The sequence below is a fragment of the Lepus europaeus genome, chromosome 10 (assembly GCF_033115175.1).
Source record: "Lepus europaeus isolate LE1 chromosome 10, mLepTim1.pri, whole genome shotgun sequence".
Classification (NCBI taxonomy): Eukaryota; Metazoa; Chordata; class Mammalia; order Lagomorpha; family Leporidae; genus Lepus; species Lepus europaeus.
In genome coordinates this window covers 115,580,752-115,597,435 of record NC_084836.1, presented here as the reverse complement: position 1 = coordinate 115,597,435, position 16,684 = coordinate 115,580,752, and the positions used below count along the sequence as shown (strand labels likewise).

General features: G+C 63.0%; 1 protein-coding gene across 1 annotated transcript in view; it reads right to left on the bottom strand.

The window, feature by feature from the left end:
• Nucleotides 1-6,487: 6,487 nt before the first annotated feature.
• The window catches only part of BCAS4 (breast carcinoma amplified sequence 4), a 56,962-nt gene continuing 46,765 nt past the window's right edge, over nt 6,488-16,684 (bottom strand). The window contains exon 5 of the mRNA XM_062204362.1: nt 6,488-6,861. Within this exon, the coding sequence (XP_062060346.1) occupies nt 6,763-6,861 (99 nt within the window). The 3' untranslated portion in view covers nt 6,488-6,762. The remainder of the gene's footprint in view (nt 6,862-16,684) is intronic.

Genomic DNA, 16,684 nt, shown 5'->3' with positions numbered 1-16,684 from the left:
AAGGGCTGCGGTTTCCCTGCCTCGTGGGCGTGTGGATGTGTGGACGTGTGGACGTGTTCCTCCACCATCCCGCAGTACAGGGAGACGTCTGTCCCCGCCGAGCCGCACGCAGGGAAGCGTCTGTCCCTTCAACATCCTGGCGTTGACCTGTGTGAGCCACGTGCCTGTGCGTTGTCAAGAGCCAGTGTGAGAAGTAAACAAAGTTCAAAACTGGATCTGCTGAAGACTGGGGAGACCTCGTCCAAGACCAGAAGTGGGTACGCTGCCTCGCCAAGACCACCGGAAGAGCAGTTCTTGGCCTTGACGTCGGGCTGCTGGCACTGATCCCTCCAGGTGGGTCCCCAAGACCCTCACCAGGTGGCTCCAAGCCACTGAGATCCACTTGGCCTGAGTGATGGGAACCATTCTCCCTAAGGAACATGATGGCACGTGCGAGGGGACCCTTACTTCTGACGCACCTGCTGCAAGCGTGTTTGGCTGGCATCATGGGGGGACACAAAAGGCTGAGTCCCCAGGAGAGCAGAACTACACAGCTGCTGCTGCCCTTCAGAGATGGCATTCCGGCGATCAGCTGGCCACGCCGAGGTCAACCCGAACACCGTCCCAGCTGAGAACCGCTGACAGTGCGTCCGAGTTTGAAAACTGTTTCTTCTGACTACTGGGAGGTTGGCTTGGAAGTCAGATGTGAACTGTGCCACAGGTGGGTGATTCTTTGTATCCTGTGGCTTCCCATCACCTCGTTCCATTATAAGTAACATAACTGGAAAAGCCCCAATGACTTGAATGTAGTGGGGTTTCTATTGGGAAGTCTGCACATGACAAAGTTGGGTATAGCCAAAAACTGAAAACCGTGAGGTCATGATTTCAAAGTGCTCTGGCCAAAGAGAAGGCCCAGAGTCAGGTGCAAGACAGGTGCCCAAACATGATGTCGGCACACCGGCAGTGTGCGCTCTCCTGGACAAGATGGGCCTCCGCAGACCCTCACAAGCTACACTAGTCCTTGTGGCAAAAACCTTGCCGTGCCTTTATCCGTGTCTTACCACCACCACAGAAAGGAAGCGAGCTGGACGCCGTCTGGACGCTGGCGGCGCGGAAAGCAAGGCCTTTTCCGTGTGCTGGCTGCCAGGTCAGCTGGTGCGGACCCACAACTGTGTACCTGGAGCAGCCAGGGATCCAGGACTCGAAAGACCTGGCCTTGGGGGCCACGGGGAGCAACAGCTGCAGGACTGACTTGCCGCTCAGTTATCAGAGGCAGCGTGGGCACCCCAGGGGTGGCGCGCCCGGAGACACCCGAGCCCTGCCCTCTATGGAGGGGCCCTCCGTGCCTCCCAGCTATAGTTCCCGCGTGTAGCTGTAGGGCCCTAGGATTGCAACCCTGCCCGGTCCCTCCCCGAGACCCCTGTATAGGAAATACGGGCTCCAGGCCCAAGCACTCACAGAAAGACACAGCCAGGACCCCAGCTGCGAAGGGGAAGCAGCTCCTCGGACCTGGACACTTCTGGCCACAACCACGCCATCACAGCCTTGGCTTGGCGAAGGCGGAGCCTGCCGAGCTCCGAGCACCACCTGCCCCGCAGTGATGGGAAAAGCGTGCGAGCCTGGGTCCTGGCCAGCCCGCAGGACATGCCCCACCTTTCCACAGCCACGCCCTGCCACCGTCGTCGGCATGGCGGCCAAGCAGCGGCCTCGTGGTCTTGGGCTCCCATGCTCCCATCCCTCCTTCTAGACAAAGGGAAGCCTTCACTGGCCATTACTGAGGAGACCCACGGAAGCAGGCACCAGACAGACAAGACCTGGCGCGTGCCCAGGGCTGCAAGCTGGGCACTCGCTCTGTTAAGGAAGCTCCGGGCGGGCCCGCGCAGACACTAGAAGGCCCGGGAAGGGCGGGGGGCTCGCAGGGGTCCTGTCGCAGCGTCCCTGTCGCCGCACGCACGGTTGAGCCCAGCCTGGGCTCTGGCCGCAGTGCAGGTCAGGACGCCTGCTCCCCCCACCGCTCAGCTGGCTCCCCCCAGCCTCCGGCCCCTTTTCTAACAAGAGGGGCAGGAGCCCAGCTAAGGAGGCAGGGGACAGGCAGCTGTGGGGGCGGCACTGCTCTGGGGGAGCGAGGGCTCAGGTCCTGCCTGCCCCTCCCGTCTCCCGCCGGCTCCCCTTCCTCCTAGGCGCCCTGGGGTGTGTGGGTGCCTCCCAGTCACCTACCCCAAGGGGCTGTTTCTGAGCCAGGACCTGGTGCTGAGCCAGTCTGGGAGGCGGGGGCAGGGGTGGGGTGCAGAGCCCATCAGCCAGTCCCCAGGGGTTAGGCCGGCCAGGAGCCTGTGCCACCCAATGCCAGAAACAAATTCCATGCCACATGCAGGAGGGCACCACCCCCTTCAGTGGAACCGTGGCCCCTGCATGGGCCCCACACGCACGGCAGCTGCCGCTGCTCGGAAACCTCGCTGGCTATGGGAGAGTCTCCAGTCACGTGTGTGCCCCCGACAGCTGCCGGAGACCACCCACTCCCCACACGACAGCCCCCTCCCCGCCTGCACGTGAACTGAGCCTGTGACAGTGGGCAGGGGGAACACGGCCTGACTTGGCCCGACCTGACCTGACCGCCCGGCTCCCGCGTGGCACTCCGCTCTGGGCGCCTCCCTCCCCAGCCCCTGGGGCCTGGCTCCTGCAGAACAGGGCCGCTGATGGCACCGCCTGAGCCTCCGGGCAGAGCCTCGCTCTGGGGGCCCCACGGAGGCTGGCCGGGCACCCAGCACATCTGTCCCCAGCACTCCGGAGCACAGCACCATGGTTGGCCACCAAGCACGCGCTGCCACGAGTCCCGGCAACTCGGCCTCGCCCCCCGCGGCCCCCACCTGTGCCCAGCTGCCTGCAGGCCTGGGCCACACTGCCGCTTCTGAGTCCACAGGACACGTCGGGGAGAGCCCAGGACAGGTGTCTTGCCGGGGCCTCCTCTGGCCACACTCCGAGCACGAGGCCGTGCGGTGGGCAGGAAGTGCCCGGGCTGCCCGGGCCAGCAGGACACGTCCAGAGCCAGCGGCAGCGCCGGAAAGGTGGCAGAGGGCATCTGGACGTGTTGACGCCGCTTGTCTTATCTCTTGAGATGATCTGTGGTTTAGTCTTTATCAGTCCGGCGATGACGTTCGGAGCTTCAACCAACCCACGCCCCTGGGAGACGGCCGGCTCGGCTACCGTGCAGCCACACATTTGACTGCGGCTGGGTCCCGCGTGCTCGCGTCTTGTTGACTCTGCGGCCGTCTTCATGGGGGCTGTCGGCCTGCGGCTGTCCGCCGACGTCCAGCCTCAGCACGCGCTGCACAGCGTGACCCCATCCTCTGTCCTCGGGGAATGTGCTGGCGGTGACATGGCCGCTGCCGCAATGGCGGCCACCACGCAGGTGCCGTCCTCCACTCTTCACGCACGCCGCGCCCATGGCCTCTGGTCTGAGCGTCTGCCTCCCACGCGAGTGCACACGGGCCGAGCAGGTGGAGAACGCCAGCGAAGTGACCTGGGCGCCAGGAAAGCCCTGGGCGCGGGCCCCTCCGGAGCTGTGGGGTCATTTTTCCAAAGAAACAGGGGGTCCAGTTCCTCGAGCTGATTCCCAGCTCCGGTTCTAACTGCGCCTGGAACTAGCAGGCAGCCAGTTCTGGAAGGTACCTTGTGAAGCACACGGCACCCAGCCGTGTCCAGGGCTCCCGGACTCCCCGGCTCCTTCCAGGGACCTGCAAGGCCTTTCCCGCCCACACAGGTGGGGTACACCTCAGCCTCTGCCCACAGCTGCCTTCCTGTCTTGACAGCCCCACGCCCTGGCGCTCACCACCTCTTGCCATCCCCACGGTGAGTCACCTTGCATGGTCACCATTTCTCTTCCGGGCGTATCGGCCCAGCCCGCAGAGGTCGGGTCCCACCAGCCGTGCCCGAGGCCTGTTCCTTCCAAATTGTACCCAGAACGCCATCAGATCACAACCTCTGCCAGTCTGACTTCCGAGACCCTGGGTCATCTCCGTCTTCTTCCATGTACGTTGGCCTGCAGTGGAGTGTCTCCAGGTGTTTAAATGCCATTGCTTTTTCCTATCTGCGAAATGCCCATCTCCCTGGCTTTTCCCTCTTATTTATTTGTAGGTGCTGTTTATATATGAGGGACGTTACCCCCCCCCCCCCTTGTAACGCGGCTTGCAAATGTATTTCCCGGTTTGTCTTGAATTTGCTTGGGATTTTGTGGTTTTAGGGGAATTTTTTTTTTTTGGTGGAGTCTTCTGTTAGTTTTGCCATAAAATCTCTCATTTATGTAACTGAGTTTCTCTCAAGGCTGGGTTTGTGTCTCTCCAGCGTTTTCAGCTACTTACTTCTCAGTGGATTCTTCTGTATGTTTTGCTCCTCGATCCGTTCGGAATCCGGGAGCCGTTCCAGGCGTGCAGAGCGGGGCACAGGAACTCGCCTGATTTCTTCCAGATGCTCATCCAGCTGCCTCACGGGCAGCCCCACGGCTGCCATCTTGAGACCCCTCGCCTCCGTGGGAGCGAGATTCACGCACCCTGGGGAAGGGGCCCTGCTCCTAGGAACCAGTGTGGGGCCCCTGCCCAGCAGCCATCCCAGAGAGGTGACCTCTGCCAGACCACACCTGCCCTTGCCACAGGGCAGTCGGAGGGTAAGGACTTCACGTAGCCACAACAGCCAAGTCCAGCCCCTACGCTGTGCCGTAGCGGGTTAACCACCGCCTGTGACACCGGCATCCCGTAGGGGCTCCAGTTTGAGTCCCGGCTGCTCCACTTCCGATCCAGCTCCCTGCTACTGCTCCTGGGAGAGCAGCGGAGGATGGCCCGAGTGCTCGGGTCCCTGTCGCCTGGCCCCTGTAGTCACCTGGGGAATGAGCCAGTGGGTGGAAGCTCCCTGTCTCTCCCTAACTCTGCCTTTCAAATCGATCTTGGGGCGGGGTGGGGGGAGGCAGGGGCGGCACCTCCACAGGCACAGCCCCGAGGCCTGGGTGGGAGCTCCTGGCTGGGCCCTGCCCCCGCCTGCCTTCTCCCTGGGCATCTCCAGGTCTCCCTCACGGCCATCACCCTGCAGCCCACCTGTGCCCTCCTCCACACAGGCAGCCTCTCACAACCTCACCCCTCCTCAGTGAGGGGACAGCGTGCTTGGGGACAGTGACCTCTGGGGAGGGCTGGGGCCGTTAGCAGCTCCCCCTGTGACTTGTCTCCATGCAAGGCCGTCCCTGAGCCACTCCCTGCAGAGGCCCTTGGATGCCACCGTCAAGGGAGGAACACAGCAGTCGGCCCCTGCCCCCCACGCCTCTCCCCTCGTGCCGTGCGCTCGACAGGCCCCAGCTCAACAGGCGCCCCGCCCAGCTCCTTCGTCCTCCCAGACACCAGCTGCCCTCATTCACCGCGTTTACTGGGGTGACGGGGCTCAGAGAGGGAAAGCAGGGAGCCCACGCCACACAGCTGAGCCGAGCGGGCGCTAACAAAGCCACCTAGGCAGAGCCTCCATGCTCCTGACTGTGGTCCCGTGGGTCTCTGTCGGTGGCTGTGGATTCATCACACAACATTGCCTTTCCCCCAGGCTCCCCGGTCAGGCCCTGGAGGAGAAAGAAGCCTGGCAGCTCCAGGCTTTCTGGAAGTGGGCATCGTCCGGGGCCGGCGCTGTGGTGTAGCGGGTACCTGCGATGCTGGCATCCCATATGGCCTCGGGTTGTGTCCCGGCTGCTCCACTTCCCATCCAGCTCCCTGCTATGGCCTGGGAAAGCAGTGGAAGAAGGCCCAGATGCTTGGGCCCCTGCACCCACGTGGGAGACCCGGAAGAAGCTCCTGGCTTCGGATCGGCGCAGCTCCAGCCATTGTGGCCACCTGGGGAGTGAACCAATGGAAGATTCTCTAACTCTTTCAAATCAATCAATCTTTGACAAAAAAAAAAAAAAAAAGAAAGAAAAAAGAAAAGAAAAGAAAGAAAGAAAGAAAGGAAGAAAGAAAGAAATTGGCATCCTTGACTGTGTCTAAAATACTTGCTTCTCCCTGAGCAGACGGGCACGCCCACCGGTGCGACGTGGCCCCGCCTGGTTGGTCCCGCTGCCTGGCTGGTGACTGACAGTTGCGTGTGCTTAGTGACAAGGCTGTGAGTCCGCGGGCTTGAGTGACCTTCCAGGACAGTTGACAGAAGTGACCTCAGCAGAACAAGGCCACCCCTTCCTGAAGTAAGGGGTCCCCAAGGGTCTGTTCATCCAAAAAAAACTTGTCCTAAAATCGGCATGACCCCACTTTTCCCTTGCTTTAGGGATGGGGGGGGGGGGTGCTTGTCTCTCCAGGAATCCCAGGAACATCCACCTTCCGCAGAGCCCGGGTGAGGAACCTGGAGAGCGGGGACAGTGCTGGGAACCCACCTCCAAGGCCGGCGAGTCCTGGTGACCTTGACCTCTGGCTGGAAGCCATGGCCAGGCCTGGCCCCCCGCTGCAGACAGCCCGGTCGTGAGCGATCGGGCGCAAGAGTGGCCTTGCGGAAACCACTCACACGAGCGGAAGCCATCACCCCGCAGCTCTGACACCCAGACCACGCACAAGCTCCTGACACCTTTATTGGGATCATCCACAGGGCCAGGGGGAACGCGACCAACACGACCCCCCCAGCCGCGGTCCCTCTACAAGGTCGGCTAAGCCCCGAGGCACACATGGGTTCTGGCTACAGGGGAGGGGATGCGAGAAACTATGACGGAGGCAAGGCAGGGCCCTTCCCCGGGTCCTGAGGGGACAAGCGCAGAGCTCACGGTGCTGCCGGCAGCTAGGGGCTCGGCTGCTGGGCCCCCCTGGCGTCCACAGGGAAATAGTCCTCGGTCCTGTACAACGTGGGCAGCTCATAGGCCGGCGGCGCTGGCGCCTTCTGGAACGACAAAAGCAAGGAGCCCTCAGTGACCTCGCTCCGCCCATCCCAGGACCCGGGGCCACGGCGTGGGGCTCGGTGAGGGCTCATCCCGCAGGAGCGGCACCCACAGCGCTGATGCACGGGCCAGAGCCGGCCACACCTGGGCGTTGACCAACACCTGCTGGCCTCAGAAGTGCTGGGATGGATCCACGCGTGCTTCCCGCTAGCAGGTGGCCAAGTGCACCCCACGCGTGTGCAGCAGCACCGTGGGGCTGCCCGAGAGCCGGCGGGAGCTGTCGTTGACCAGGGGTGTGGGCCTGGCTTTCCCTGTGTGCCCACATTGGCATGTGTGTTGCTCTTTAGAAAACTTAAAATCAAACCTGTGAGTACACCCCGGGTGGGGGTGGGGGTGGGGGAGTCCCATTCAGCAGCGCCCCCTCCCCGAGCCCGGCGTGCCAGGCCCTATAGGATCCTCGGGCATCTCACACAAAACCCCGCCTTGTGGGGAGGACGCCACGGTTCTCCCTCTTGGCCAGACCGCAGGCTCTCCTGGAGTGTTTATGGAATACTTGTGCCTGGGCCCCGTGCCGGCGTCCGCTGTCACCGGCCTGGGCGAGGCTGGCACACTTAGGCATTGGGCGGGTCCTAGGTGGTCCTTGTGTAGCACCCAGGCTGACTCGGGAGGAAGGGGAAGATTCCGGGCTGCGGCCCCCCTGGGGGCGACCAGCAGAGAGGTGGGCAGCTTGTGGGGGTAGCGGTCCATGGGTCCTTCCCTGCCCCTTCCCCTCTCCCACAGCTACTGGCAACCCTGGCCAAGACCCAGCCTGTAGCTGTGGCCAGAGGTACCAGGGCAAGGACGGGGCCCCGGCCCACGGTGACTCTGCCTCGCCAAGCACTCTGCGAGTCCCGAGCTGTGGCCCCTCAGGCCATGTCACGTCTGTCATCCCCCGCTCTGCAGGTGCCTCGCCCAGTTCACTCCCCCTCCAAGCCACGCCCACTCAACCCCATCTCCTGGAGCAGTGAACTGGGCCAGGTCCCATCCTGGGAGGACATGGCCAAGGATAAGACAACCGTCCCAGCCACAGGACCACCACTGAGAAACACGGCTGCAACTGGCACCCCCGGCTGGCCATCCGAGACCTCACCCCGCCCGCGGGAGTGCGCCAGGCATTGGCTGGGGCCGGGGCCCGGGTGTGCAAGGGTGATGCTCCAGGCCGAGGGACAGGCGTGGGCGGGGCAGGGCAGGGTGGGGTGGGGTGTGGAGCTTGGGGGCCAAGCCACTGCGGCTCAGGTGACAGGGAGTGAAGCCGGAAGCAGGCCCAGCCACACCGGTTCCCAGGGTCCACGGTAAGACATCCCGCTTCCAATCCCACAGGGGCCCTGAAGGCCGGGGGTGGGGGAGCGTTCTCTGCTGTGGGAGGGGCCGGCCCAGGGTGTTCAGCAGGCAGGTCGGGCGGGTGCTGTGGCCTGGTGGTTAAGCCAGCGTGGATGCCGGCTCTGGTCCCAGCTGCTCCACTCCCGACCCAGCTCCCTGCTCTGGTCCCAGCTGCTCCACTCCCGACCCAGCTCCCTGCTGAGGGCCCCAGAAAAGCAATGGAAATGACCCAAGTGCCTGGGCCCCTGCCCCTACATGGGAGACTTGGAAGAAGCTCCTGGCTCCAGCCTGGCCCAGCACTGGCCGTTGCAGCCATCTTGGGAGTGAACCAGTGGATGGAAGACCTAACTCTGCCTTTCAAATAAATAAGGTTTTTTTTTTTTTTTTTTTTTTTTACAGGCAGAGTGGACAGTGAGAGAGAGAGACAGAGAGAAAGGTCTTCCTTTGCCATTGGTTCACCCTCCAATGGCCGCCACGGCCGGCGCACCGCGCTGATCCGATGGCAGGAGCCAGGTGCTTCTCCTGGTCTCCCATGGGGTGCAGGGCCTAAGCACTTGGGCCATCCTCCACTGTACTCCCTGGCCACAGCAGAGAGCTGGCCTGGAAGAGGAGCAACCGGGATAGAATCCGGCACCCTGACCGGGACTAGAATCTAGTGTGCAGGCGCCGCTAGGCGGAGGATTAGCCTAGTGAGCCACGGCTCAACAGTACAATCAAGGCAAACACAAAGCAGAGTCAGGGGCCCTCACAGCCCTCTGGGAAGCTGGGGCCAGGCAGCAGCGCACAGGCCCAGGGCACGCCCCCTCCAGGTGGTCCTCAGCTCAGCCTGGCTGGGGGCTGACCCGGGAGACCAGCGTGCAAGTCCCTGGCGGCACCAGTCAGACCCTGGAGAGGGAGGCGGCCTTCAACACGGCGTCACCACCCTCTCTCTCTCTCTCTCTCTCTCTCTCTCTCGGATCGGCCACTTATTTCCAAAGAAACGCCACGTTCAAGTGAATGCGGCCTCCGATCCCCACACGTGATGTTGGGGCCTCTGAAGAGCACCGTGTGACCCCCAAGGGGCCTGGCCCTGGCTCTGCTGGCTTGGGGGGTGGGGGAGCACGTGGGCCCTCATCCTTCCCGTCGGACCTGGTCCTCAACAGGGACTGGGCTTGCTCCTCCCTTGAGGAGCTGGAGTGCCCGGGAGATCAGTACAGCCGCCAGGGGACCCGACGGAGGGGATGTCAGAGACCCGGGCCCAGCGAGACCGGGCGTAGGAGACGTGCTGACGGGACCGCCACTGCTGCCTTCAGCAGCCCGGGCCAGGCGGCCGCAGGGCACTAAGGCCGCTGTGCGTGCACTCAGAGAACGAAGTGGCGCACAGGAACGCCCGGCTCACGGAGCACGAGCTGCCCCCACGAGCAGGCGCTCCTTCTGCCATGAGGGTGCCGGCCTGGGAGCTGCCGAGGCGGCCCTAGACTGAGCCCTGACCACGCCCTGGGGTCACGGCGGAAGGGCTGGGCCAGCCACCAGCCAGGATGTGGCCTCCTCAGCCCCATATACAACCCTGGAGCATGGGTGGGCGTGGTCTCGACCTGTCCACTTCCCCTTGGAGCGCTGGCACCTTGAATTTTCTAAGGATGCACCTGTGCCCACCGAGAGAGGTCTGGCCTGGCTGGGTAGCCACCCCCCCACCCACAGCAACCGTTCCCGGGGTGGGGGTGAGCATGGACTGAGCAGGCCCTCAGGGAAGCGGCCTCCGGGCTCCTGCAGCTGGGACCCGGTGCTGACTGGCCCCTACCAGTTCCTGCCAGCTGCAATAAGGGGGCTCCGGGTGAGGTCCACTCCTGCCACTGTCCCCACCCAGAGGGGGCGGAGCCAGGAGCACCTGAGGCTAGCACCCCAGGGGACCTTCCCAGGAGCCAAGCCACTGGCTTCCTCCCTTAAGCCCCGTGCACCAGCGCTGCCTGAAACAAACACACAGCAGTGGCAGCAAGCGCCTGGAGACCAGCAGCCGGACCCAGTGCGGGAGGCTGAAGACGGCCAGAGGCCCCCAGAGCCTGCTCCGGTCCACGTGGGCGAGCAGGGCCCACCCCTCCCCCACAAGGCCAGGCCCCAGTCCCCTGGATTCTCCCAGCAGCCGGCAAGGCGAGCCCAGGAGTGAGGAAAGCAAGGAGCCATGGTCAGCTGGGCCCAGCCCCCGCCCCCCCCACCCCCACCCCCACCCTGGACTCCAAGGGTGTCGCCTGCAGCCTGCACCCTTATGCTCTCAGAGGGAACCTCCAGGGGCTCCACCCCCACATACACCCCTGACAAGACCCCTCCCAGGACTCAGCCAGGTAAGCAAGGCGCACCCAAGGCCTTGGGCCCCGGCTCCCCACCCCCACCTCCCAGCTGCAGGAAGGAATGTTCCAAGGCCTGGGATAGGCTAAGTCCAGACAAGAAACCTGACACCACGGGGCTCGGGCGCTGCCACATTCTCCTGCCCCGTTAGCCGGAGCCTGAGCCCAGCCGGCATCCCCTGGGGGCTTCCCCACTCCCCCACTTTCATCCTGGACACCCAAGTTCCCAAACCTACAGCCCAGAGCAGGCACGCGTGAGTCTGTGAAAACAATTAGCTGGCAACACGCGGAGACCAGAGCTCGCTGGAGAAGCAGCTCCTGGGGCCCCAGGGGGCCGGCCCCCGAGCAGCTGCCCCGAGCCTGGGCCGCGTCGGGAACCTGCTGCCGCTGGTGGACGCCCAGGGCCCTCTCCCGCCCCTCAGCCTGCACCAGCAGCTCCCTGTTCTGAGAAGACCCCCGGTCTGGGGACAGGCGTTTGGTGTGGCTGCTGGGTCCCCGCTTGGGACATCCGCACCCCATGCCGGAGCCAAACCGGAGCGCCAGCCTTCGCACCCTGGGAGGGCGACGGCTCAAGTGCTCAGGTCCCTGCCACCTCCACGGGGGCTCCTGGCTTCAGCCTGGCTCAGTCTTGTCACAGACTGGGGAGTGAAGCAGCAGACAGAAGATCGCTCGCTGGCTCGTGCTCTCTCCAATAGGATACGGGGTAAGGGATCACACAGGCAGGTGAAGCCCCAGCCCCTGCTGGGTCCAGAGCCTCTCTTCTGAAGCTCCCATCAGATCCCCCTCTGCTCCAAAGCCAAGTCCAACTCCCTCGGGGCCTTGGCTCACCCAGTGCCACCTCCCAGCTGTACCCGGAAACCCCCGCCCCGCCCTTACACTGCAGCCCTGCCCGTACCTCCGACCCGGGCTGCTCTCTGCGGGCCAGGCTCAGCAAAGCCTCGCCTGGAGGGTCAGGCTGAAAGTGGTTCAGGCCTTCCAAACCACACGGTCTCTGTCGCAACAACTCCACTCTGCCCTTACGAAAGCAGCCCAGACAGCATGTAAATAAAGGTATGGCTGTATTCCAATAAAACTTTATTTACAAAAGAACCGCAGCAGGCCAGATCTGGCCCCCCAACCATAGTTTGCCTCTGAACTATATCTGACTGCCCAAATAGAACGGCAAAGCCCGCCCTCCATCTCCCCTCCCCCAGTGGGCACCGAGGAACGAGCCACAGACCCGGCTGCCAGGTGCGGGGCCAGGCGCCCCCCGCGGACCGGGCTCAGGCCTGGGTGTCACTCGGACGGCTGCTCTCAGTTCATCACCCCAGCCCCAATCTGTTGGCTCCCGAACAGGCCGGAGGAGCCAACAGGGCTGCAGGGCCGGGCCAGCACCCTCCAGCGACTCGAGGGTAGGATTCTGAGGGTCGATGCCAGCGGGCGGAGGCCCCAGGCTGAGCGTGAGCAGAGCTCAGGGCCCCAGCGAGTCCGCTCTCATCCCGCAGGTGGCCAGCACCGCCCCCCCACCCCCGGCTCCCCAGCCCCAGGGAGCTCGGGAGGACGACCACACCTACTGTGTACCAGCTCACAGCATCTCCAGCCTCCCTGCACCCCTATGGCAGGAGCTGCTCAGCCCCCCAAGCTCGCTCTCCTCTTCTGCAGGGTGTGGATAACACCACCAACTCCACCCAGTCCTGTCTGGGGCACTGCAGCGACACCGGAGGTGCTGCAGCCGCCTCGGGGCCACGAGGACAAGGGACGCACCCCAGGCCACCGACAGCGGCACAGCTGCCAGGACACCCAGCAGGGACACCCAGGACTTCCGGCAAAAGAAGGAAAAATGCAAACTCCATTTGCATAAGCCACCTGGGTCAGTGTCTGCTATGCCGCCTGGTGGCTCTGTGTCATTGCGAGTCACCCAAGGCCACGCAGAGAGGCTGCTGAGGTCAGGAGGTGAAGGGTCCCCCAAAGAAAGGACAGCTGCCGGACGTGACAGCAGCAGCAGCAGCAGCCACCCATCCCCGAAGAATCCTGGGTTCTCAGCTTCACGTCTGTGCTTCCCCACAGGGGCACTCCGCCCGGGACCGGGGCTGCACCGCGCCACTGACACCCGAGAGCCGCACGTGGACAGGCGGGGAGCAGCCGTGCAGCGGGGACCCCTGGCAGACAGCGCCGTGCCAAGCTGGGGTACACGCCCTCGCCAGGACGTGGTGATGGGCAGAGCCCTCCAGCCTTCCTCGCCCAAACCCACATCCCCAGTTTAGCCACGAGTGTGAAACACCCGGCACAGCACAAGGTCCTCGGGCCCACACAGCATGGCAACAGGTAACGCGGGCAGCCCACAGCTGAGCGCTGGTGCGTGTCCTGGTTAGGCGGCTTCTGACACAGCTCCTGGCTAAGGAGCCAAGTACATGGGCCTGCCACACACCATCTCACTCACCGCGAGACCAGGATGGAGGTCCCAGCCCTGACCGTTGTGGCCATGTGGGGACTGAACCAGCAGATGGAAGGTCTCTCCTCTGACCCTTGTGCGTTTCAAAGAAATAAAGACACTTTTTTTTTTAAGTTATCAAAAGGAAAGTCTTGGGGTCGGTGCTGTGGCGCAGTAAGTTGATGCCCTGGCCTGAAGTACCAGCATCCCATATGGGCGCCATATGCTACTCCACTTCCAGTCCAGCTCTCTGCTGTGGCCTGGGAAAGCAGTGGAGGATGGCCTAAGTCTTTGGGCCCCTGCACCCACGTGGGAGACCTGGAGGAGGCTCCTGGCTCCAGATCGGCGCAGCTCCGGCCATTGCGGCCATCTGGGGAGTGATCCATCAGATGGAGGATCTCTCTGTAACTCTGACTTGCAAATAAATAAATTTTTTAAAAAATAAAAAAAAGGAAAGTCTGAGACACTGTCACGGACCGGAGGAGCCGCAGGACACCCAATGCCTCATTCTAACTGGATCTGCTGGATGCAGGCTTGGAACAGGGAAGGAAAAAAACCCAGTGAGATCCGAATCGTGGGCGGCGTCTGCTCACCACAGCGCACGGGCCTCTGTTCCGGGGCTGCATCTGGGCACCCTGGCAACACGTCCCCAGGGGAAGTGGGGACTCTGCACCACCCCGGCAGCCTCCGCTCATCGAAATTGTAAAAGCGAATTTGAAGAGCCGAAAGTAGCAGGCTCCGCCCAGCTGCACAGACCACGCCCCTCCTGCCTCCCCCACGCCCCTCTGCAGGCGCCCAGGGAACACACAGGTAGCCTTGACCTTCTCCTGCAAAAGAGGAACTTGCAGGTCGGGAGCCACCTGGCCATGATCACGAAGCTGGGAACTGACACCTCAGCGTGGCCGGCTCCCGGGTCTGTGCGGCCCCAGCACTGCAAGCGTGGGACCCCGGGAGTCTCCCAGATCCCAGCCCCTTGACCTTGGTCAGCATCTGGCCCCCACCCAGACGAAACAGGAGCTTGCCGCCAGCTGGGGGCTCAGAGGAAGAGCCAGCGCCTATCTCTCCTGCAACCCTGAGCGATCTGGCTGCGCCGGCCGCATTCCTGCGGGGTGCAGCGGCCTGGCCCCACACACGGGGCATGTGCTGTCCGATTTGCCACGGTCCCCGCCTGGCCTGACTCACTCGGCTCGGGGCCTGCAGAAGCCGGGACGTCCCAGCTGGCAGGCGTGCCAGGCCCCGGCGCTCAGACAAGGCTCCGGAGCGTAGGGCTGTGGATAGGAAAGGCCTGGGCTTCCAGCTCCACACCCTGCACCCCGCTTGCTGGTCGGGGAACCCTAGCTGTTCTCCCTGGTGCTCCAGAGAGAGGCCTGAGCGAGCCCAGGTCCTCTTCCAGACAAGAGAGCAGCTTGGAGGCACAGGGCTGGGTCTCAGGGCTGGGAGTGGCTGGGCTACAAGTCAAGCTGGGCTCCTCCCACACCAGCCCCCAGGGCCTCCCATTGCTCCTGGCTCAGGGCTCTCGGTCCCTGGGGCCATGCCTGGCTGTCCTGCCTGCCCTGCCGTGTCTGCTCACCGCCCCAGGTCTTCCAGAACCCTCCCACTGCAGTACACTCCTGCCCGAGGGGCTGGGCTGGCTAGCCTCGCACAGCCTCTGCCGGCCAGGTGACCACAGCCACAGGTCCAGGTGGAAGCCGCTGAGGCCCTGGGGCCCAGAGTGGGCAGCTGGTGGCCGGGGCGACCCCCGCAGCAGGGATAAGCCGGTGCAATCTCAGCTTGGCAAGGTTCCGGGATCCCTGTGGAGTCTGCATTTATCCGCAGGAGGAGGAGCCCCCAGAAGTCCCCCCCCCCCCCCCGAGACGCTGCCTTCCAAATCCGAGCTCCCACGCAGGGCCAGCCAGACGGCGGTGTCGTGGCACCCGCCAGAAGCAGGTCTTCCTGGGGGCACCAGCTGCCCGACCTCTCCAACCTTGGCAAGAGACGCTGCTGTCCACGTGTCCGGTCCTCTCCGCCTGCTTGCCCCTCCCCCTCTAAGACGCCACACCAGCCCCCAGCGCCTCCCCTCATCCCGGCTCAGGGCTCTCTGTGCCTCAGGCCATGCCGGCTGTCCTGCCTGCCCCGCCTGTGTCGCCTGTGTCGCCTGTGTCGGTGGAGCCTTCCAGAACACCCGGACAGCTGTGAGCGGCCTCGCTGCCCAATCCCACCCGCGGGGCCGGGTTGGGTCAGGCCCCAGCTTTGCTCTTTTTCCTGTCTACTGTTCCTAACGATCTAATTGCTCAGGGGAGTCTGTATTTTTAAATTTATTCTTCATTTATTTGAGGGGCAGAGATAGAGATCTCCCACCCGCTGGTTCAGTCCCCCAAGGCTCCCCACAGCCAGGGCCAGGCCAGGCCAAAGCCAGGAGCCAGGAGCCAGGAGCCCCACCCAGGTCTCCCACGTGGGTGGCAGGAAGCCAAGTACTGGACCAACACCTGCTGCCTCCCAGGCCGCACGTCAGCGGAGGGGGGCGGGGAGGGGGCGGAATCGGGGGAGGAGCCAGGACTCAAACTCAGCCACTCAGATTGGGACATGGGCGTCCTGAGCAGTGTCTTGTCATTGTTGTTGTTTGGTTGTTTTTTTTAAAGACTTTTATTTATTTATTTGAAAGGCAGAGTTACAGAGAGAGAGGTCTTCTGTCCGCTGGTTCACTTCCCAGATGACTGCAACGGCCGGAGCTGCGCTGATCTGAAGCCAGGAGCCAGGAGCTTCTTCCGGGTCTCCCATGCGGGTGCAGGGGCCCAAGGACTTGGGCCATCTTCTGCTTTCCCAGGCCATAGCAGAGAGCTGGATTGGAAGTGGAGCAGCGGGGACTTGAACCGGCGTCCATATGGGATGCGGCACTGCAGGCAGCTTTACCCGCTACACCACAGCACCAGCCCCTAAGCAGCATCTTAGCCACACCTGCCTGCGTGTATTTTTAACTGGGCATAGGCTGTGCTGCAGAAATGCGAATCTGCACAAGTGTCACAAAAACTGAGACTGCACGGTTAGCGAGTCCCCGGAGAACCCCCATCTGTGTCAACCACTCTGCCCAACCCAGAAGCCTGGGGTTACCCCCGGTCCCCCCACCCGACATCCTCCATTTTCCACTCCACCAATTTATTTCCTGATGAAATGCCATTTTTGTTTTGTTTTCTTTTAAATTTCAAACTTCTCTGAAAGTACTTGGAGGGGCTGGCACTATGGTGCGGGGAGCCGAGACACCAGCATTCCATGTGCGTCCCGGCTGCCCCACTTCCGATCCAGCTCCCTGCTAACGCCCTGGGAAAGCAGCAGGAGCCGGCCCGAGTAGTTGGGAGACCCAGACGGAGTTCCAGGCTCCTGGCTTTGGCCTGGCCATTTGGGGAGCGAATCAGCAGATGGAAGGCCTCTCTCTTTCTTTCTCTCCCTCTACACCTGTTGTTCCATTTTTTCAAATAAATAAATATATAAAAAAAAGGTTTACATCGCAAGTAAAACACAGGCTAGGCCGCGAACAGCCCTGGATGGGATCCTGGGAAGGGAAAACCTGCTGAACTCCAAACAAGTCCAGGTCTGAGGTCAGTGTGACGTCATCGTGATGTCACTGGGTCAGGGTGACATCAGTTATGACGACTGTCCAGGGTACAAGGGAGAGGGTGGTAACAAGGAAACTGGACTGAGGCAGGGCGGATGGGAGCTCTCTGGAATGTTCTCCCAAGTTTCCTACAAACCTAAAACTAC